Genomic DNA, 23,070 nt, shown 5'->3' on the forward strand with positions numbered 1-23,070 from the left:
CTAGGTCACATCACTGCCAAACTCTGTTCTCCACTCCGGCTTTTTCTGTAGAGGGAGGGCCCTCCACCCATTTGCCATCTTGCAACAAGTACCTTAATTCCACCTCATCTCACCAGGAAGTTACCTTGGCTATTTCAGGAATTAGAAGGCTTGATAAGCTTTTAACACTTGCTGGATCAAGGGATTAGGGGGGTCTGGCACCCACCCACCCAAAAAAGCCTCACAACAGTATGTTTTAACTTTCTCTTCTGATTGTTTGTTTTAGTGATTTATATTGTAATAGCCATTGGCTACTAAGTATAAGACACTGACTTACTGAATGAGAATAGGGATATCACCCTCAAAAGCTGCTGAAGCTGCTGCCTGCAAGAAAGAGTGGGCAGCAATAACCCCATTAGTAGGTATTTCACTAACACCTTATGGGCTAAGAGTATGTGTTCTTTAATCCATATGGATTTGGACATCTTACTTTCTCTAGCCTCTGACCTTTATACTCTTCCATGCAATCTAAATAGAAGCACAGTGCAACCCACACCCATAGTGCACCACATACTTCTAGCTTGTGTTGGCTCTGTTCCCCAGGATCACAGAATCATAGAATCCTAGAGCTGGAGGGGACCCAAGGGTCATCTAGTCCAACCCCTGCAATGCAGGAATCTCAGCTAAAGCATCCATGACAGATGGCCATCCAACCTCTGCTTAGAAACCCCTAAGGAAGAAGAGTCCACCACCTCTTGTGGGGGGTCTGTTCCACTGTTGAACAGGCTTGGGGCAAAAGAACAGCAGAGAAATCTAGAATCTATGGATCAAGGAATTCTTTAGGAACCAAGGAGAAATATGGTTGCGGGCCTATATCTTTCACGTTGAAGACACATGATTTTGGGCCCACTAACAACACTCTCAGCCCCGAGTCTCTGTGGGCTGGTGTTATGGCCACTAAAAAAGCTATCTAAATGTGAGCAAAATAGGAGAAAAGGTGACCACTTATTCAAAGGGCTTGGAGCTATGGCGTTTGGCTCCTAGAATCACCAATATGGCCCAACATTATGGCTAACTAGGTAGAGTCAGTTTACGAGTCAAGGTCACCCTACCCCTTGGTGAAGTAATTGGGAATGGTCCTGCCTACATGCTCCAGAAGGAGGCATCATCCTGAGGATTAGGAATGCCCTCTGTGAACCTTTGGAGAAGATAATATTAGCAAAGTGTTGTGAATGTGTTCTTGCATGAATTTGAGCTGTACATAAATGTTACAGACCCACCACTATCCAATACATTTCCTGGCTTTGGGGGTTTATTGTTGACTTCCTGCCCCCTTTGTGCACATATGTGGACATGTATTTGCCAACTTGAGGATACACTTCATGCTTCTCATAAAAGCTTGACACTAAATCTGCTTATCTTCTAGGTAGCCACAAGACCTTAGCTATTATTTTTTTCCAGCACATATGCCATCTCGGGGTTAGCGCCTATCCTTATGTAGCCAAAACAGCACCACCTACTCACAAAAGAGAATTGTCAGCAGGCTCAGGTGACTGCTGAGCTTTGCGGTACAAAAAAAGGGAGGGAATACCACCCCACCCCCCAAATAAATAAAACAAGATGATGGATAGAAGGAGTGCAAGAATCTAAGTCAAACAAAGCCATGACCTGAGTCTCAGTCAGAGCTCATTACATGGCCATAGACTCTACTGACAGCCAACATGATCTTGGTCTTCAGGGGTTCCTTAGCTGGGACAGTTTTCCCACTCTGGACACCTTCAAGGGTCCCAGCCATCCTTCCAGTGGTGAAGTCAGAATGCAGAAACACATCCTCACCACAGCAATATTTTGTTGTACAGGTTCACTTATACTTTTACAAAGTGACTACTTCAAGAGGTGAGGTAACTATGGGACTATTAAAACAAATGATGGTACTATTAAAACAAAAACAAAAAAAGTCAACGAAATATTATCTAGTTTGTTGTTAGGAGAAGCAGTAATTTCAAATCCAATAGTTACCGTAAGTTGTCAAGGGAGTATGACTCCTATTCCTACCCCTTGTTACTGCCACCTCATCTACATTCTGCAGAATACCACGAACTATGGCATCCTTCACATCAATATGCCTCTTTCAAAACATGGAGCCACAACATAGTTGGGCAATTTGTAAACCCCGCCTGTAATATTGAAGTAGCTCTCTCTCTCTGTCTCTCTCTCTCTCTCTCTATATATATGTATATGTATATTACTACAATTCCTAAAAGTCTATATGGTGTAATAAAAGAGCCTGGGCATCAGAGCTTTTGAGGAAGAAGCCACTGACAGGGCCTGTTGCAATGTATGTGTCTGAACCCACATGCCTGTCTCCAGACAGTGCCAAGGGTTGGTATTTTCTAAGGCACCAAGACCTGCCAAATGCCAACCATTGCAACAGTACAGTCATTTTCACTTTGCATGGTGGAGCACCTGAGGTCAGAGGGGAAATTCTGTTTCCACTCCTCATATACAACACATGAAGTAGATCTACTGAGGAGGCTTTATCCAAATCCAAGCTATGGCAGTGCACAGTGCTATTTTTCTAGAAAAGGAGGTGCCAGAACTCACCATGAACACCTCCCTCATACTCTTTAATGGCAATAGCACCGACCTGAGAGATGCTGGAACTGAGTTCCAGTGAGTTCTGGTGGGGGGGGGGACTCTGAAGGTGCATAAGAAGAGGTGGCATATTTCTGACAGCAGTGGCTGTTATTGAGGGCCAAACAAGAAACCTCCGGAGGCTTAACTGAGCTTCTAGGCATACAGTAAAATTAAAACCCACAAAAGACAATTTTAATAAGCAACGGTAGTATAGTCTTGGTTTAAATAATCCTGCTGTTGTACTGCCTTGTACTGTACTTTGAAATCCTCGTTACACTGTAAAATTGTAAGTTCCTTTCTAGAATACTGTTCTTCCTAAGGCTATGTTTCTATTAATAAGGTAATGCTGCTATGTTTGACTTTAAAAAAAGACCTTCCTGGAATAATCTGCAAATGAAATGTACATGCCTCAGTATTCCTATTTTTTAATAAGACTACTCAGTTAAGACAGCTTCAATGCTTATTCCCTATTGTGGTCCCGTGGTCTGTGTGCACTTGATAATGGTTTTATTACGAAACTGTCTTAGAGGTTTAATAGTTCTGTAACTAGAAAAATGCCTTTTTAATGTGATGCCTTTTCAAAAAATACAGAGAGCATTCAGGACTCTCTCTACACTGCTGCAGAGGCAAATCAGCCTCAGGGCAGTAATCAGACCTCATGATTAATGCCCCTTCACCCTCCTGACTTAATCACTTAGAGCTATCACTGTGGAGGGCTTGATTTTGTAACAGACCTCTCTGCCAATCGGAGAGTACAGCAGAGGCTTAAAGGATTATGCTGTGTATGTATGTGTTGGGGGAGGTCACGTGAATACATAGAGTTCAGTGCCACTAACAACAGTGATGCGGTGGAGTCAGCGTTCCTCTCCTAAGCTCAGCTATTGTTTACCCTTTACAGAAATGAGACACTGGAGCTTTTGCTGAACTTACTCTGAGAAAGTTCCAATTTGAGAAGCAAAATGTTTCTGCCTGCTGTCAAGAAGACTACATACTTCACTCTGAGGCAAGGTAGTGCATGCCAGGTGAGTGTTCAGCTACGTTGCTTTGTAGCTTGCTCTTTAAAACAAAGGGAATTAAAGGGTGTTGTCTTTGCTATAATACAGGCAAACAGTTAATAGAACTTCTGCATCAGAAGGCGATAAGCACCTGTAAGACGATTCATAATTTAAAAGAAAAGGTAATCTGTTAGGAAATTGTGTATGTAGCTATCTTGTTTCAATACTATGGATCTTATATCTAATTAAACTTCATCTAACCTTAGATCAACTTTCTTTACTGCAATTTTTCTAGAAATATGCATTGTATACATTAAAATTGATCAGTACCTTTAATACTTTCTATTTTGTCATTCATAAAATACAAGGTTATACCAACAGATTTAAGGAAGAAATATAATGGTACGCAAAATATTACAAAGCTGTGATTTTACATTTTATGTTGCAATAAGTTAAGAGTCAGCAATCCAGCTGCATTTTTATTAAGTCATTAGAAGAGATGGTTAACAAAAGATGAAACTTCATTAGATTGTAACAGACTTGGATTGGTATTTTAATGCTAACATAGATTCAAAAGAACTTTTAATCCTGTTTTGCAATATATATGAATGATAGACTCAGATATGAAGTATTCATTTAAGTCTGGTATCTGCATGTCTACTGTAGTATTAAGCAACTCAAAAGAAGTATTGGCTGAAACAACTAAGTCTTGTAGCACCTTAAATATTAATTTTAAGTCAACTAATAAATTAATCCTGCATTGCAGGGGATGGACTAGATGACCCTCATCTAGTCCAACTCTACAGTTCTATGATTCTACGACTCTAGTCCACAAAACATTATACCATAATTAAATTTTTTGTCTTTAAGGTGATACAAAGCCAGCTTTGTGATTTTTGGTATAGCACTCTCCCCAGAAGCAGTTTGAGCTAAGCAATTAATAATAGAACCTTAGATCCTCCAAATAAATCATTAAAAAGCTAGAGACAAAATTACAAAAAATGTTTTGAATACCTGCTCATTAGTTTCCAACTGAAATATACAGAAATATTATCTAACTGACTTCAGGAGTCAAAGAGGAACTAAAACATTTGTGTATGTTTAAATGTGGGTATGAATAGTCTTACTGGTAAACATTATATGATTGTTGGTTGAAATAATGATCATTAGCAGAAAATCAATTGTGTCTGAAACAAGCAGCTCTTTTCTAAAAGAAAAATGTGCCTGACAGGAGCCATGCCCACCTGCAGAACTAGTTTACAAATGAAGCCCTTTTGTAAAGGAAAATTTGGAATTTAGCAACTACTGCAAACCAACAATACCATACCTCTTTTGCAGGTAAAATTCCACACACCTCTTAATGGAGGAATATAGGTTTATGTAAATCTGACAGCTTAAGCATCAATATCAACCTAATTTATATATCTATCATAGTATACATCCTAATTACACCACAACCATCCTGTGAGGACCAAAAGCTATAACAAATTTATTTATTATATTAATTCAAAGCTTGAAAGCGACTGGATTTTGGGAGTTAACCCACTGAGTACTATTTAATCTCAGGTGCATGGAAAGCAATACTTAAATATCTAAGTTTCTGCACACTGCCCAGAAGCCACATAAATATTTCCCCATTATGTAAATATTATATATAAAAAATACTAAGATTATGCTTTAATGAAAAGAGCATATTCCCATCAGGGGAATATTCCACATCAGGGGGAAAGGTGGGGTATAATGATGATGATGATAACAATAATAATAATAGTGCAAAGTAGACAAAGAACATTTATGCAACTAGTGAAATAACATGTGGGCATAAATTACAAAGGACTTCAGTTAAACCGACAGTAGAAAAGAAGATGCACAATAAATTTCAAGTAATAATTATAAATACACAGATAACATTAACAAGAGACTTACTGAAAAAGAAAATGGTTAATACTGGATGATTAACTTCACCAACTGTTCCTGCTTCAAGGATCTAACATTTAGAAACATTTCAATCAGCTTCCCAGTAAGGTTGCAACCCATCCCTAGAAAAATGTGATTTGTCCTTTATTGAACAATCAAACGGGACACCTTTTTCATGTATTCCAGCTCATCCTCCTTCTCATCCTCAAAACTGCATGGGCAGATGGTGGGTCCAGTGAGAGGAGAGGAGTGAGAGCCTGAGCAGGAGTTTGTGCGGGCAGAGGATGGGTCCAGGAGGAGGAGAGCAATGAGTGAGAGTGAGAGAATTATTGCAGGACATGGGCAGAGGGTGGGGCCAGGAGGAGGCATTTTGAGTTTTTGCGTGGGTAGGGGATGGGTCACGGAACATGAAAGATGGGGTTTGCTGTGCACAGGCCTGCTATGGTGGAGTCTCAGGTTTTGTGTAGACGGGGAGGGGGTAGGCATGTCAGAGAGCAAGAGAGGAGGGTTGCAGGGCCCTGATCCAGTGTGGGTAGAGAAATTTTTTGTGTGGGCAGAGGGGATGGGATGAGTCAGACACTGGGGGGGGGGGCTTGCACGGTCCTGATGGCGAATGGGGGAAAAGCGTTTTTGCATGGGCAGAGGCAAGTGCATCAAAGATGGAGATTCAGAGACTCAGCGTCAGAGAGTGAAGAGGGCTTGCATGGGCCTGGTCTGTCCATCCGGTGGAGAGCAGGGGGATTGGGTACAATAGTTTTTGCATGGGCAGAGGTGGGTGGGATGGAGAGTGGTAGGGTTTTTTTTTAATTGAATAAACCACTGTAACCCCTGTGTGCTATTGCAATGGATTGCTTTGAAGTCATTTCTACACCAGGTAATTTGTAACCCCCAAATTCCCCACCACAGCATGTCCCATATTTTGCTGACCTGTCCTTTATTTTGCCCGACCAAAGGTGACAACCCTACTTCCCAGTTATGTTGCTATTGTCTGCACCCTTAGAAATAATGAACAAAAATAGTTGCTAGGAAAACTGCACTCTAATTCACTGTCAAAAGTTACTAAAGGTGTAGCCTAGTAAATATAATAGGAAGAAATGTTCAGTAAAATCAATGAAACTAACTTCCATTTACACACTTTAATAATTTACACACTTAAGGCTACCAACTCAGCTAGGGATTAAGTAAAGATAGTATGGTTTGATTGGGAATTAGCAAGCTTCCTAGTAATTTCAGCCACGATGTAGCCCAGGCACCCCCAAACTTCGGCCCTCCAGATGTTTTGGACTACAATTCCCATCATCCCTGACCACTGGTCCTCTAAGCTAGGGATCATGGGAGTTGTAGGCCAAAACATCTGGAGGGCCGCAGTTTGGGGGTGCCTGATGTAGCCACCTTGAACATTCAAGACCAGAAATGCAAACCAAAGCAACCATCCTTATTATGAACACCAACGGGAGAAAATATCCTGTTTCAATGCATTTCCTGGAAATATTTATGCATTACCAGTCCTGGCATTCTGGGACCACAGAATATGAGCCCATTTCTCAACAGGAAACTCCGCTGCAGCCAGCATAATGCACTGCTGATAAGTCACTAGGTCGACTTTCACTTGTTTTATTGACAGGAAGTAGCACAGCATAATGGTTTCCAGGAGAAGCACCATCTGTGCCGCCTGTGAATCTTTTCCAACTGGCAAAAGAATATCTATGGAAAATGTTCCCATGATGCCAAGTTTCACTTCTTTCCCCACTCACAAAGTCTAAACTCACAAAGTTTCAACAAATGGAGTTTGGGTTAGTAAATGAACTGTTGTTTCTGTTGTGCCAAATTCAGTGAGGCAGATTCAGTTCTGAAATAACAGCCAAGCTGCAATAAAATCAACAGTACCATCATTTCTCACACTGAAACTAATGTGGCCAATTTGGGAGATCTGAATTGCCTTGGAACTATGATTTGTGTCAGCATACATCTCAAGTGAACCACGTCAGATCTCACCAGATTTCATGTATACAGTACATCTATTTTCATGTAAAAACACACTGATTCCCGGACCGTCTGTGGGCTGGATTCAGAAGGCGACTGGGCCAGATCTGGCCCCCAGACCTAGTTTGCCTACCCATGACCTGGCTTTGCCCTTCTTCCCAAGAACCCTTGGTCCAAGCAACTCCTCCCCACGGATCTGCTCACCCCACCCCTTATCCATACCGGTACCTCTTTTTTCAAAAGGACCACATTCTTCCTGTTTGACACCACACCTCCTGTAACCTCCCCCTCCTAACTCTTGGTATTTCTTCTGCTAAATAACACACAGATGGGAGGGGGATGAACAGCAGCTGCATGGTCAATTGTTCTTTAATGGCCCAGTACTTAATTCTCCTTGTGTTCTCAATGGCATTGCTATCAGTGATTTCCTGAACAGGAGAACTGGTTCAGCCTGTATTATTCACTGGTCTGGCATGTTCCTTTCATTACTCCAAACATTATCTAAATTCTACCATTTATTAATTTCTAACATTCACTAATTCTAGAAGTTATAGGTTGTCCCCCCCCCAAAACCCTGTTACTGTAACAGTATATTTTCTGAATAGTTTTCCAATCTGAAGAAAGATAAAAGCATTCCTTGCATCTATCTTCCACTACCTTTGTAATGTATATGACGGTTCATAGAATCATAGAATTAGGCCTACCTAATTAAGGAGCAGTGGAAGATGCACAAAGAGATTAAAGAGATCAACAACCAGGAAAAGGTGATTTCAAATGTTAACAGCAAATTACACCAAATTTACCTGCCAAGATCGGACTAGGAGATAATGGGAACTACGTCAAAGTGCAAGTAGATAAATAGGTACCGCTCTGGCAGGAAGGTAAACGGCGTTTCCATGCGCTGCTCTGGTTCGCCAGAAGCTGCTTTGTCATGCTGGCCACATGACTTGGAAGCTGTACGCCGGCTCCCTCGGCCAATAGAGTGAGATGAGCGCCGCAATCCCAGAGTCGGTCACGACTGGAGCTAATAGTCAGGGGTCCCTTTACCTTTTACCTTTAAAGTGTAATCACACATTTACACAAACATGTAGCAGAGTCCAAACACTGGTTAAAAATGAAAATCTGCTTTGGGAGGGAGAACTTTAGAGCACAAAACTGGTGTTTAACTCTTCTCACCTGCTGTTACTCCACTCCATATCCCCCTCTAAGTTATTTCTGTTTGTCTGTCTGTTTGTTTTTGTTTGTGTCTGTCTGTCTGTCTGCCTGTTTGTTTGTTTAAACTTTAAAGCATTTCTTACCCACTCCTCACCACACAACAACTTCAGGCTGGGTTCCATTAACCTCATTAAGTTCTAAGTGTATTGGGTTCCATGCTCCTGGACCCTCTCCAAGGATGAAAAACAAACAAAATTAAAAATGGGAAGAGCAATTTACAGCAAAGTAACAAAAGGAGGAGGCATAGTTTGGCAGTATATATTTAAACAAACAAACAAAAACAACAACCATGGAATACTACACTGGAAAAATAGCTTGTTTGCTTTCACCCACACTGCACTATCTCCATTATATGATACTGATGGTTGCAACCTCCCACCAGTCAAACTGGTCACAGGCGCCACCATGCAATAATAAATGACAGGCTTGGAAAAAAGTTTTGTAGGTTATTCATGTCAACACCCTTGACCAAGCAGGATTTTCTACTGCACTTATTAAAATAAAAAAAAACCCTCATCTATCAAATACCTGTGTTATAAGTAATGGTGACTCATCCATCTGCAAGTGAAAGATTATCCTATTGCCTAATCTGCCCTCCCTATTACATGACACAGAACATGTGCTGTACCACAGAGTCCTATAGCAACTGAAATTGACTAGGCTCTGTACAATAAATGCAGGAAAAGAAAATTCACTATGTCTAAAAATGTAAAACAGGGTAGCCAATGTGGTGCCTTCCAGATGTTGCTAGAATACAGCTCCCATCAGCCCCAGCTAGTATGGGCAAAGCTAGGGATAATGGGAATTGCAGTCCAACAATTAGAGAATGCCACATTGGTTGTCTCCAATGTAAAAGAATGGGCACAAAGAAAGTGAACTGGAAGGAAACAAGAATACATGACATACTTGAGCACAGCTACAAGTTTGCTATTTAATGTTTTTAATTCTCTAGTGAGTACTACATGTAAAATATATGTTTGTTAAGTGAGGGTTAAATAAAAGTCAAAAGAATCTAAAGATCATGCAGCTAAAAATCCCAAGAGTTTGCTTTTGTTAAACAACTACCCTGGAAATTATCCATATGATGTATATTGGAGGTTGAATAGTAAGTCTGTTTAGTATGCTACAGAGCACGTACATACACACAAAGCAACAAGCAAATTCTCTCATAGCCTAGTGTGATTGCCTAATAAAGAGTGCAGTGTTTGTGCTTGTTTTAATGATTATTAGCTTCATTTTTAACGGTAAACCTTTCAGCTGCATTTCAGTGTTTTAATTAGCCTGAACAATTATAAGGCGCTATCAGGCAACCAGTTTCTAACCTTTTTGTCATGCATGTTTCTGCCAAAAACCCTTTCATGCCATTTCTGAAACACCAGCATATCATTGACTTTTGCGCCATTACTCTTGTGTAACCCTTGGCATATCCTATCTTTTGCAATCTTAATATTAGGCTGCTTTGTTGGTGACATGAAAGCAGAGCAATAGTATTGTATGAGACAAGTTTAACGACAGTAGCCGGACACTGGTCAGGCTACGAAGAATCATGAATCCATGACTTTAAACAGACTTTAGACTAGCTTTTTTCAAAGAGCAAAACGTACAACACTCAATCTGGTCATTTTGAAAGTGTCAGTAGTTTCAGAAATGGTTTATGATATGGCATGGCTGTCAGCTGTTCAAAGCCCAAAATTCCATTTGGGCTAGTGCAAGATCTAATCAAGGGGGTGTACGTCTAGGGAGGGACTACTGTTAACTCCACTGCAGGCCAAAACAGCCAGTGACATCAGCAAGGAAAAGGAGCAACTTCATCAACTGTCCTCAAATCAGTTGTCTGTGAGAAGATCTGTGAGTCTGGAACAACCCTGACTTCCTGACCTAGACACTGTACTTGCCTCTCAGATTTGGTCTGGGGCAAGGGGATAATAGCTCTTTCCACCAGGATTTGCTCTTTGCCCCATTACCAAGGCCAAGACATCCTGAGTCTGAGTAAACATCAGGCATATGGTGAGGGAGTCTGCTTCTTCGTTCTAGGGTGGAGGATCTACATGTGGAAGCCTGCCCATGCTGAGACTGTAAACAACTTCATTGAAACATTTTTAAATGCCACCTTGTACCATGTAAACCACTTCGAGAACTTTTTTTAAATAGAAAAGTGCTATATAAATATTCTAAATCTAAACAAATAAACAGAGACCCTTTAGGGAGTCAGGGAAACTCTTCCATTCCTAGTACAGTGGAACCTCGGTTTACGACTACCTCCGTTTACGAACGCCGCAGACCCAGAAGTGTTTACATCCGGGTTCTGCAGCATCGGATGCGATCTGCGCAGCGCGTGCATAGAAGCACTCTATCGGCGCTTCGCACACGCACAGAAGCGTGTCTTCGGCGAGCGAATGCCTTGGCGAGCGAATGCCTCCGCGGAATGGATTGCGTTCACAAACCGAGGTACCACTGTAATTTTCTGTATATACACTTGCATATACTCTTGAGAATATAATGAAATTACTAAAATAAGAAATTGAGATGAGCCCTGGTGGATCTGACCAAAGCCATATCATATATTGCTGAGCATTTTGCTCTCACAATGGCCAACTAGTTGCTTCTGATAAGCCTATAAGGATGTTACGAACAACATACAAAAATGCATTATATTATCCTTGTAAATTGCACACAAAAGGGTTATGTTAGGAGAAATGCACAGTAAAATGCTGGTGAATTTTCATAATGATTCTGCACAGGGACAACTGATTTTGAAATTGGGGGGGGGGCAGAGAAAGACAGAGAGACAGAGAAACGGAGTAAAACCAACATAGAAAGATTTGCCCTGCATATAATTCCCAGCACTTGGTATCCAGAGGTACCTACTGCATCCAACAGAAGAGTTAATATAGCCATCTTGACTAGTAGCTATTAGTTGTTGTTGTTGTTGTCATCATCATTATTTATATCTCAGCCAACCTGGGCAGCTTATAGCATATCTAAATCTTTTAGAATTGTTCAGTGTCAAGATCTATATACACAATGCTAATATATGTTTTAATTATTAAAAAAAATCAGTGGAATTAAGCCCTGCTGCCCAGAATATCTTAACCTCAAAAAAATCAAAACAGAAAACTGATTTTCCCAATAACAGTTTCCCGTAAGGCATTTCATACCTTCAATGGAATCTGCCAGCTAAGGGCAAAACTGCTTTCTACTGAGAATGCAGTAAACTAACCCGGAGGAATTGGAAAAAGGCAGGCAGCTTGGGGGGGGGGGGAGAGGAGGAGAGAGAGAGAGATAGAGCAACTGTAACTGAACACCAAACTGGAGTCTTCCAGGAACATCTCCCTTTCTACCAATCAATCGGAAGCAGCCAACACTCAGCAGAGTGTAATGTCAGGAAACACTCCCCTCTGAGATCAGCCTCCTGTTTCTTGAAACTGGCTGTAAACAGAGAAAGGGAGGAGCTAGTCTTGGCTTGCCAAGAGAAGCAGAAACTTTGTGAGTAATTTACTAGAGGAAAAACAAGTGCAGCACACATGCAGAAAAACTACCAAGCTGTATAAGGCTCCTGGTGATCGCAGAAGATCACTATGTGTTCAAAGAGGGAAAATACAACACCCTTCGGCATGCTTTCTTCTCCTGAGATGTTATTTATCAGCCATATCTGGACTCCAAAGTACAAAGGAAAATGCTTCATGAACTGAAGGTAGGAGTTTAAGAGGTTTCGTAGCAGCAGGGAAAGAGGGTTTGAGGTTAGGCAGTGGGCATGACAGCTGTAAGAATTGAGAATCAAAACAGAGTGAATGTTATGGCAAAAAGTTTCAGTAATACTATATTCTAGAGAAGCAAGAATTTATTTAAAATTTAACATAAGCCCTTGGAGAAACACACACGTTCATACAAAAGTTTTTTATTGTACTAAACAACACACGGTACTTTACCAAGAATAACTGCTCTCTAGGTACTATAAAATTGCATTTTTTTAAATCTGAAAAATGAACAAAATCAAATACTTTGACGTTATCTAGCCAAATATATTTTTTTCAGATTGAAATCCCGATTTCATTGGGATAGGGGTAGGAATGTCTCACTACCTCCAAAATAAATTTTTATCATGGGCTTTCAAATTATGTACTTTTTTTTATTACTCAAATGGTGTAACAGAAAGAATAACCATGATAATTTCACCAAAAATCATTTACTATCATGGCTATTACCCATGGTGGCTATGCTCTACCTCCATGGTATGAGACTGAATACCAGTTGCTGGGGGTCGTAAGTGGGAAGAGCACTGCTGCAACTCAGGTCCCGCTTGCAGGCTTCTCATAAGTATCTGACTGGTCACTGTGAGAACAGGAAGTTGGATGAGATGGGTCTTTGCCCTCATCTAGCAGTGTCCGTCTTATGTTCTTCAAAAAAAAGTTAATCTTGGGGATTATGGAGGGTTTATTTTGGCATTATATAGGAAACACTGGGGCCGCTTTCACCGCATAAGAAGAAATATGATGAGAGATAACATTGTTTAAATAATGGCTGTGTGGGACTAAGTCTAAGGGTATGAATTGATAACCTGCCCCTGGCTGGGAAAAGACAAATGAGAGGTAGTGAAGATTGCAGGTTTTCACGTTAAGTCTATAGTACTGATGAACTCAAAAGATGCAATCCACCAGTGACCGCTGCCTAATCACTTTATTTCCATAGAACTGGCCACTGAATTGAGAGGAAGTTGCATAGTAGCAGTGTTTGTTAAATTGGATCAAAGAAAGTCATATTCAAATTTGCTGGGTTTCTGGTTGGTCTCAGTTGTGGCAGGTCCACAGTTCAGGGGTATGGCATATTCTTTGCAACCTGAAGGCTGCAGGGTTTAATTCCTGACATCTTGAGTTTAAAAAAAGGAGACAGAGAACTGACATGGTATAGCTGTTTCTGCCTGAATCCTTGTTGAGCTAGATGGAGCAATATCCTGACTCAGTGAAGTCAGTTTCATGTACTCATGATGTTAAAATATTGAATATTATCTTAATATTTTTTCAGTTTAATTATGTGCAGTGCTTTAGCTTTTCAAGATAAACATGCGTTATTTAAGTGTCATAAGGTATGCTATGCTAATCCTGCAGTTTAATAAAATAGGAAATCATTATATGCAGAAATACCCGGTAACACACCTTTAAATTAAGCTATGATCAAAGCAATTGCAAAAGCATTTGCTTGCTGCTCTGGAAGGGAAAACTCTCTTATGAGAGGGAGGTCAGTTCTTATAAATTATCCAGCCACTTCTGTGCCTGATAAAACTTTTGGAGCTGTCTTGATTCCTGAGATAGATTAGGGGTGTATAATTGAAAACACAAACAAAACACATGTGCTTAAAAACAACAGCAGAGGAGCTAAGTTGATTTGAGGCCAGGTTCTCCATCTGCACACCCACGCAATTCCTTTTCACACCTCAGCCAAGCTATTCCTGTGTAGCTAAGAGGCAACCATGTCAACCAGTATTACAAACTTTCCCCTCAAAGAATTCTGCACCCTGTAACCCTCACAAAGTTACAATTCCCAGCAACCCTTAAACTACACTGCCCATAATTCTTTGAGGGGGAAAATGTGTTTCGAATGTGCTTTAAAGGTATAGTCTGATTTTGCTTTTTAGAAAGAAAGAGGGAGGGAGGGAGAAGGTGTCATGACCATGAATTAAGAACCTCCTTCTTATTTATTTAATATATTTTATGCTACACTTCTCTCCCAAGTTGGGATTCAAGGTGGCTTACAACTGTTAAAAATGATTAAATACAAAGCATTTCATCCCCAGCAATTCTTCTGGGGATGAAGTCAATATCTCCAAACCAGAAGATGAAGAGAAAATAGTGCCAGCCACAGATGCACTTCAACAAGATGAGCCTGTAGTTAGTGCCCTTCCAAATGTGGGGCTGGAACTGTCTCAGGGTTGTGGCACTGCTGTCCTCAGAGGACTCCATTGCAGAAGCCCCAGTGAGACTAGAGGCTTTTCTGTTCTGCTGGCAGTAGCACTCTACTAGAGTAGGTTGTGCACCTTTAACTGAAGAAGCACCTTCCTGTGGAGATGTGGCTAAGAACTGGGATACAGCTACTGCCACTATATAGGTCTCAACCTCAGTTTGCTTGTTGGTAAATTAATATCAGAGTTCTTTGGATGCACAGATTAAATGTTATGTCCCTGGCCCAAGGAGTTTAAGATTTACGCTTCGACAGCAGGGGAAGAGGCAAGGATCATAGGGGCAAAATAGGTACAAGTACTATTACACTGCTTGGATTTCCTTAAGCCAAAAGCTTTATAGAAGAGGAGAGTTCCGAGGCATTTAAAAGAAGGGAGAAAGGTAATGCCATTTAGGTCTCATCAAATGCCATTCCAAACACACAGAAGAAAAACAGAATGGCCAGATCAGTTAAAAGGAGCAAGAGTACAATATAGGAAGGATTCAACACAAAAACAATTTGTGAATGCCTATGTAGATGCTATAAGCCACAGGAAGAACAAAAGCTAGCTGTGGTTCCAAGAGAAAAACACCTTAAATTGAGGAAGGAAATAGTTAGGTTAAACAGCAGCAATTATTATCCATCCAGTATCACAGCCATGCTAAGCAGAAAATAGCTGTCATGGAGCATGCCATCCTAGACACAAGGAAATTGATGACTTTATATTCCAGTCTTGATGACTTTATATTCCAGTCTTCAAATTATAAAATTATATTTTAAATGATATTTTAAACTTCTATAAAGTGTAGGTAATTAGACAGGGCTTTTTTTCAACTCGGTCGCAGCACCTCTCAGGCAGGCACCATTGCCATTATAAGAGAACAAGTGAGGCGTTCATGGTGAGTTCTGTACCTCTTTTCTAGAAAAATAGCACTGTGCATTATATAGATGAGAGAAAATGATGGATTATTTTCATTTTTTTAAAGAAATAAATACATATATTGTCTTTTCCCCCCATTTAGGAAAGCTGGTGACCAGCCAAGAAGACATACACGTTAAGGTCACTATGTGGAACTGCGAATCTTTCAATGGTACCAAAAGCATAGAGGACCAGCAGCTTTGCCATGATTTCCATCTTGTACTTTCCATTTTTTCATTGCTCTACCTCATCATCTGTTTCCCAATTGGCCTGTGTTATAATGCCCTACTGGTGCTAGTCAACCTATACAACAAAGCAACTATGACCATGCCAGATGTTTACTTTGTCAATATTGCAATTGCTGGCCTCATCATCAATGCTATTGCACCAATGTACCTTCTAGGACCTGCCAGTACAAAATGGGCCATCTGGAGTTTCAACAATGAAGTCTACATTACCTTGCTTATCTTGTTCAATGTATCATCTCTGGTTATCATGTATTCTACCACACTACTCAGCCTGGACTACTACATTGAACGTGCTTTGCCAAGAACTTACATGTCTAGTGTATACAACACAAAGCATGTGTGTGGATTTATTTGGGGAGGAGCTATGCTTACCAGCTTTTCATCTCTTCTGTTTTATGTCTGCAACCATGTCTCCACTAAAATAATAGAATGTTCCAAAATGCAGAACAAAGAAGCAGCAGATGCCATCATGGTTTTCATCGGATACATCGTACCAGCCATTGCTGTGCTATATGCGCTTGTGTTAATTCTGCGAATACGCAAAGAGGCAACACCGCTGGATCAAGACACTGGAAGATTAGATCCATCAGTACACAGGCTTTTGATTGCTACTGTTTGTACACAGTTCACATTATGGACACCTTATTATGTAACTCTTCTAGTAAACACATTAACTAGTATGCAAGGAAAAATCACGGATGAAAATTACACTAGAGTATTACATTTTACCAAGGGACTGTCAAAATTCTTGGCTTTTTCAAGCAGTTTTGTCATGCCTCTACTTTACCGATACATCAACAAAAACTTTCCAATCAAATTGCGAAGGCTGCTTAAAAAACTGCACTGTGGAAATCAAGGATGCTCTCATGAACGCACGGTTGTTCAGCAAGTTATAACGTAGGTATGAATGAATGCCGGTTGGCCAGAACCTAGTTTGCAAAGCTTATTCTCCAAGTTTTTCTTTTGTGCAGGTCACCTAGCAAAGATGATAGGAAAAGGGGTTTACACTGTAAATCAGGAGCTCTCAGTTTTAAACTATACAGGTAATGAAGATGGTTAGAAAATTGTTCAGATTCCATCTGCAGATTACCCTTTGATTTCTGAGATTTCAATGCACTGATTCAGTTACACTATGAGCTTTGTTCTGAGAATTCTGCCTGGATAAAATCACTAGAGGGCCAAAAAGCTTTGACTGAACACCTAGCACTTTGTAATCTTCTAGAACTAAACAAATATGGTATTTTTTATGTTCCGTATAAAATAACATGATTTTTAATTTTACAAAGTGGTTTTATTTCAAGATGAGGAGAGCACCTTTTCATTGAGATACTCATACTCTCCACTAATGAGCATACTGGTCCAATTGTGTAGCACTCTAAAATGAAGTATCAAGGATAAAATTACTTTAGTATTTAATTATATTTTCTTGCTTATTTTGCAAAATCATATTGTAAAAGGAGCGTCTATTTGCAATTCTAAAATTCTGATTTGCAAATTAATATTTGTTTTAATGTATCTTTAATTATTCATATTTTCCTACATTTAGCAATGCATCAAAAGAAGCATTTATGTCTTTCTTACTTTGTATCACAAAATCATTTCAATCAGTCAGAAGTACTGGTAGCCACTTTTAGAAAAAGTAAGAAAAACAAAAATATTGCTTTACCTAATAAAATGAAGGACAAATTTAATATGAAAAAAAATTAAAAAGCACATGGGGTTAAACAGCGTGTATCTAATTGTTATGGTCCACAAATATTCATGCAAATTAACTACATTATTTTAGGGGCTGAGTAATTGTGGTTCTGATTAGCATTTTAAAGTATTACTTCTGTAATGGAAAGGAGTAACTTTAAAGGTTTACAAAAGTTTGTCTTTTCATTATTAAATGAGAGACGGAAGAGGGGCATCTCTAACTCACTTGTGCCATAGAACAGCAACTTGTGTGAACAGGCAGCCTATGAACTGCATCAGAAGCAGGATTCTGATCATTCTAGCCCGAGTTTTTTTAGCTGATTTAGCCCACTTCCTCCTTAGACGGTGCTGCTTTTCTTCCATTCTTGTCACATATTACAAGTCAGTGAAAAGAGCAGGCAAAAGTTAGGCTCCAAAGGGCCACATAAGAAATCCTGTGCACACGTCCACTGCTTTTATTCACACTGCTGCTCAGGGCCCACCCATGAGGTGAGATGGCAGCCTCAGGCAGCAGATCTGGGCCTGAAGAACACACCACTTGCCACAACCTCATCTGTGGCCATACCTCCTCCACCTCCACAGGCATGCCCTGTTGCAGGAATCACCACAGCAACATTGGGGCACCCACGCCACAGAGGAGGCGGGCGTATAGTGCACCACGAGGCCGTGGCAGCGGCAATGTGCGCCCATGCTAGGGCACAGCAGTGGGTTTTATTTTACCTCAAGCGACAATACGTCCCGGGCCACCCCTGCTACAGTTCCAGTTGTCTCCAGAAATAGCATCTGAGAAGGTCAAAGACCACCCAGAACACAATTCAGTGCAGTATGAGGCATTGCAGGTGGAAGGAAGAAACTAGAAATCTTTGTGGGTTTGTAGAAGCACCTCAGAGATATGCAAATGGCTGCTCATTTTTGCCTAAGAAAAAACTTGTTTTGCTTCATGAACACACAGAGTGCACTATACATGGAGAAATCAGGCTGCAGAGATTGATAATCATGCACATTAATACAGCTACATTCTTTCCTTCACAGCCTGATTCTGATTCTATTAGTAATACTGTATGTATTTTTTCAAAGAAACACCCTAAGTTACTTTTTAAATATAGTTACATTCATTTATTGCAGGCATGTCCAACAGGTAGATCACTGGATGTCTGTGGTAGATCAGTGGCTCCCCGCCAAAGAAGCTACAAAACTTTTGCTCCCCTAAAAAAAACTGAACACCTTTGCCCTGCACCCCTAAAATGATCTGAACCACCAAAAACAGGGCTTTCCTTCCTAAAAAAAAAAGCTCCATGTCGGTTTCTTCTCAAAAACTTTGACCTGAACCTCCAAAAAGGGGTATCTGAAGAAGTGCACATGCACATGAAAGCTCATACCAATGACAATCTTAGTTGGTCTCTAAGGTGATGCTGGAAGGAATTTTTTTATTTTGTTCCCCAAAAAGGGGGTAGATCACTGCCAGTTTTTCAGCTTTTAACTATGTGAGTAGATCGTAGTCTCTTGGAAGTTGGGCACCCCAATTTATTGAATACATATTTCCGTTAGGTGTATTTTCTTGAAACTCTCTTTAATATAACTTCACTCTGTTGAAGTTTGTCCACATAAAGGACTATCCAGCAGGATCACATAAATGTGGCACCCTGTGTTTTCACACTATATATACCATCACAGTATAATCCCCCCAATGCTCTCCAAATCTCCTTGACAAGAGTACATGATTATGAATTCTTCACATGTTTAGTCTCGTAAGTGACTTATCCTTCAGTATTTCATATTCGGAGTCTAAATTTCACTGCAGCTCCAAGGTCCAAGTATGTTTAACACCAAAATATTACTATCAGTACCAGAGATGCAAGGTTTCCCCTGGTATCTTCTCCGCTAATATAAAACTCTATTATTTTCTTCCTACTGCAGATCCAGTTAAAACCTATAGGTTCAGTAATTGAAAACATACCAATTCTACATCAGAATTGGACATTTAGCCCCATTTGGTCCTGATATGCACTAATAAGATACTGGTAGTTTTGGCAAGAACTTAACATAGCATCTTATTTCCAATTGCTCTCTTCTCTTGCTGCCACACAACATCATTTGTCAAGGTAGTACTGGAAGGGATCTCTTAAGGCAGTGGTTCTTGGAACTGAGTGGACTAAAATACAGGATGTTTCACAATTCTTAGTTTAGGTCTTTAGACTCAACTTTCAAAAAAATCAGATTCAATTAGGTTATATTCAGCTTTTTGTGCTACACAAGTTGTAGAAAGAGCTAAACAAAACAAAGCTGAAATTGCATGACTTCAGGACCTAATGTTCTGATTTACAATATCTACTTGGTGTTTCAGTCCTGCGTAGGCTTTATGAAATCACAATGGCCTTTTATTATTTTAAGCACTGAAACTGCCCAGGAGGCTATAACTCTTATATTGTCAAATCTGTTCCTATCAAAGTAGAGACCCCTTCTCAGTAGATAAATATTTAACCAAATACATCTAGTCTATTAATATTGCCAGGTGTGTTGTAAAAACGAATTAAGCAGAGTGAACTGGTACTGGAATAATCTCCTTTTTAAATTCCACAAACATTATTAAATTGCATAAGACAGAGTATCAGTAATTTCTTTTGCCACTCACAAAATCCCCTGCTTCAGAAAACGTATGTTTATCCACAAAACGTGGCAGGTGTACAGTGGTACCTTGATTCTCAAACTTAATCTGTTCCGTAGGTCCGTTTCAAAACAAAGGCGCGCTTTCCCACAGAAAGTAATGCAAAATGGATTAAAAACAATCCCTAAAACAGAAATTTAACATGAAATTTACTATCTAATGAGACCATGAATCCATAAAATGAAAGCAATAATCAATATACTGTACTATAAAATAAATAAGACAGTATTGTAGATGATAAAAATTAAAAAAAATTTTTTTTACCTGCACTGAGAATAGTCATTGTTTGGATGGCGGGGACTTTTATCCATTTCCATAGTCACACAATAAATCAGTAGCTGAACTGGGTTCCACACAGTCATAAAAACAAATTAACTGGAAAAAACCTCAAAATCAAAAATGCAAAATAGCAAAAACAAAAACACCAAACGTAATCCATTCTGGAAGTCCGTTTGACTTCCGAAATGTTTGAAAACCAAGGTGCAGCTTCTGATTGGTGAAGACACCCTGGAAACAATAGCCAACAATTGCATTGGATGTTCGGCTTCCGAAAAATGTACGAAAACCGGAACACTTACTTCTAGGTTTCCGGCATTTGGGAACCAAGGCGTTTGAGAACCAAGGTACCACTGTAATGCATTAAGAAATTTTGTTTACTTTTTCTTTTTCTTTTTCTTGGTCTGCTCTCTCACACTTAAAACACCACAGTGGATTTCAAATAACGCTTTTTCAGAAGTTGGTTTCATGGGCTTTATTCAACAATATGTCTGGGACTTTCATTTCAGCTCATTGGATATGTCTTTTTAAATATAAGTTTGAACCCCAGCATCAGTCCCTGTGATAGGCAGACAGCATGAAGCCCCTGGATTGATCAGGCCCAATATAAATATAAAAGGCCTGACTTTCTGCCTTTGCCTAGTCAACAGAATATCCTGCCTCCTGCATTTCAGGCATGCTTTTTACTTGGAAGCTCAAATTCAATTGAGTTATGATACAGTGCAATGTTCTAGAAAAGCAACAGTACTTTGAAAATTGAAAAGGGCAGCAGATATATGGATTGGTTACTTTTTATGCAATCAACTCTGTAAGTCATTAATATGAAGATTGTTCTACATTTTGAGCCACTTTTGTTCAAAATGTTTGCAAATTTTTCATTTGTGGTAATTTCCCAGTTCTGTGTTTTCTCTCTTAAACTGGTTAAAGATTATGTTTGTGTGTGTGTGTGTGTGTGTGTGAGAGAGAGAGAGAGAGAGAGAGAGAGAGAGAGAGTGTAACATGCAAATACCCGATCTTTTAGCTGCTTTCCAGATAATGTTCCACAAAACCACCCTGTGCTATTTTTACCTCTAAAATGCCAAACAGGAATTGCAAACACACTTCCATAAACTTTGCATCACATGTGATATTCAGATAAGCTTTGAGATAAATAACTAAGAAGACAACAGGTCTGTCACCTTTATGCCAATAAAAAGCTATGAGTCCAATGGGAAATATAAAGCAGTGAAGATAAAGACGTCTAAAGAATTAAAAATGAATTATGTTCTTTCTTAAAGCATATTAACTTCCTACTTATCAAATATGGGGCCTTTCCATTTCAATGCCTGAAGGTTTCAGTTACTTTGTATATATGAGCCAAACTGACATTACAATGAATATTACTGTATATATGCAGAGAGAAGCAATCTACTGATGTAAAAAGAACATTTTAAAGAATTTATTAAATTATTTCCTAAGATACAAATTTATCATTTAAAAATAAACTTCTCTAGATCATTAAAGAGTACTGTATATGATTTATATGTGTTCTGAAAGTCAGCACAACAGTGCCATTATTAACAGTATTATTTTTCTCAGAGTAAAGATTAGCATTTTTGAAAATGGTTATGATTTGTAGATCTCCTCTAAATGGGGAGAGATTTATGTCAAATCAATAAACTAATAAAAATCCATCCCCGCCTCAACTTGTGTCATCTTTTCCCAAAGTTTTTATATCTTCAATCGGTAGAGCATGAGACGCTTAATCTCAAGGGAATGGGTTCGAGCCCCAGACTGGGCAAAAGGTTCCTGCATTGCAGTGGGTTGGGCCTGATGACCCTCACGATCCCTACAAGTCTGTTTCAATTATTCATCTATTTTATATCATTTTCACCTGCCCCAACTGCAACAAAACATGTCTTTCCCATATCGGTCTCTACAGCCACAGCACACACTGTAACTCTCCAAGCGTTTGACTTCACCCTCAAAGACGCACTTCCTCCACTGTCTCCCGAGACAGACCTGGATTTAAATTCTTACACCAAACCTGTCACTCTACAATATACTGAAGGCAGACAATAGGAGAAGTACTTTCACTAGATTAAGTTTGCAGTCATCCAACTTCTAATAAAAGCTAGGATTGTATAATAACTGTAATATGCTTTATAAGGGACTGGCTTTTAAAAATGTCAAGAAGCTTCAGCTGCTGCAGAACCCAGCAATCAGATTGTTAAGTCATCATCACCACATCATCCCAATCAGGCCTAGCACCAAAACACAATACCCTCAAGGTAATGCCAACGACACAAGGGGCTTGGAGGACTCATCACAGCTGCTGCAATTCCTTTATTTACTTGTTTATATGAAGGGGTCCAAAGTTAAGAGAAGGAAAACTGTGCCAATTTCTCCTAAAATACCTATGGGCCCCAACAATAAAACATTAACTACCAACATTCTTGCATAAAAGTCTTCCTGTTACACAGTATTAGAAATTATTTTGGGCAAGTAAATGTATGAGCACTTTGTCTTCAACCATTTTGTTCATCCTTCTAAAAGAAAGTATTTCATAATTCCCAAAAATAACAATAATTAAATCTTCAATTTTTTTGCAGGGGAAAAAACAAAAAA

At 39.6% G+C, this 23,070-nt stretch overlaps 2 protein-coding genes across 7 annotated transcripts in view; one reads left to right on the forward strand and one right to left on the reverse strand.

Annotated features, from left to right (window-relative positions):
• Window positions 1–23,043, forward strand: part of GPR146 (G protein-coupled receptor 146) — a 48,974-nt gene extending 25,931 nt beyond the window's left edge. For 2 of the 4 annotated variants that reach the window (XM_060282459.1, XM_060282458.1), the window contains exons 2-3: window positions 3,515–3,638; window positions 15,683–23,043. In XM_060282459.1, coding sequence (XP_060138442.1) covers window positions 3,632–3,638; window positions 15,683–16,728 — 1,053 coding nt within the window. In that variant the 5' untranslated portion in view covers window positions 3,515–3,631 and the 3' untranslated portion in view covers window positions 16,729–23,043. Of the gene's footprint in view, window positions 1–4; window positions 229–3,514; window positions 3,639–6,135; window positions 12,421–15,682 lie in introns of those variants that run through there. The other 2 variants (XM_035131322.2, XM_035131324.2) reach the window with 2 other exon arrangements.
• Window positions 1–23,070, reverse strand: part of C14H7orf50 (chromosome 14 C7orf50 homolog) — a 140,769-nt gene that overhangs the window by 61,045 nt on the left and 56,654 nt on the right. The window lies entirely within an intron of this gene.

Source organism: Zootoca vivipara, chromosome 14 (genome assembly GCF_963506605.1).
Source record: "Zootoca vivipara chromosome 14, rZooViv1.1, whole genome shotgun sequence".
In the NCBI taxonomy this organism is placed as follows: Eukaryota; Metazoa; Chordata; class Lepidosauria; order Squamata; family Lacertidae; genus Zootoca; species Zootoca vivipara.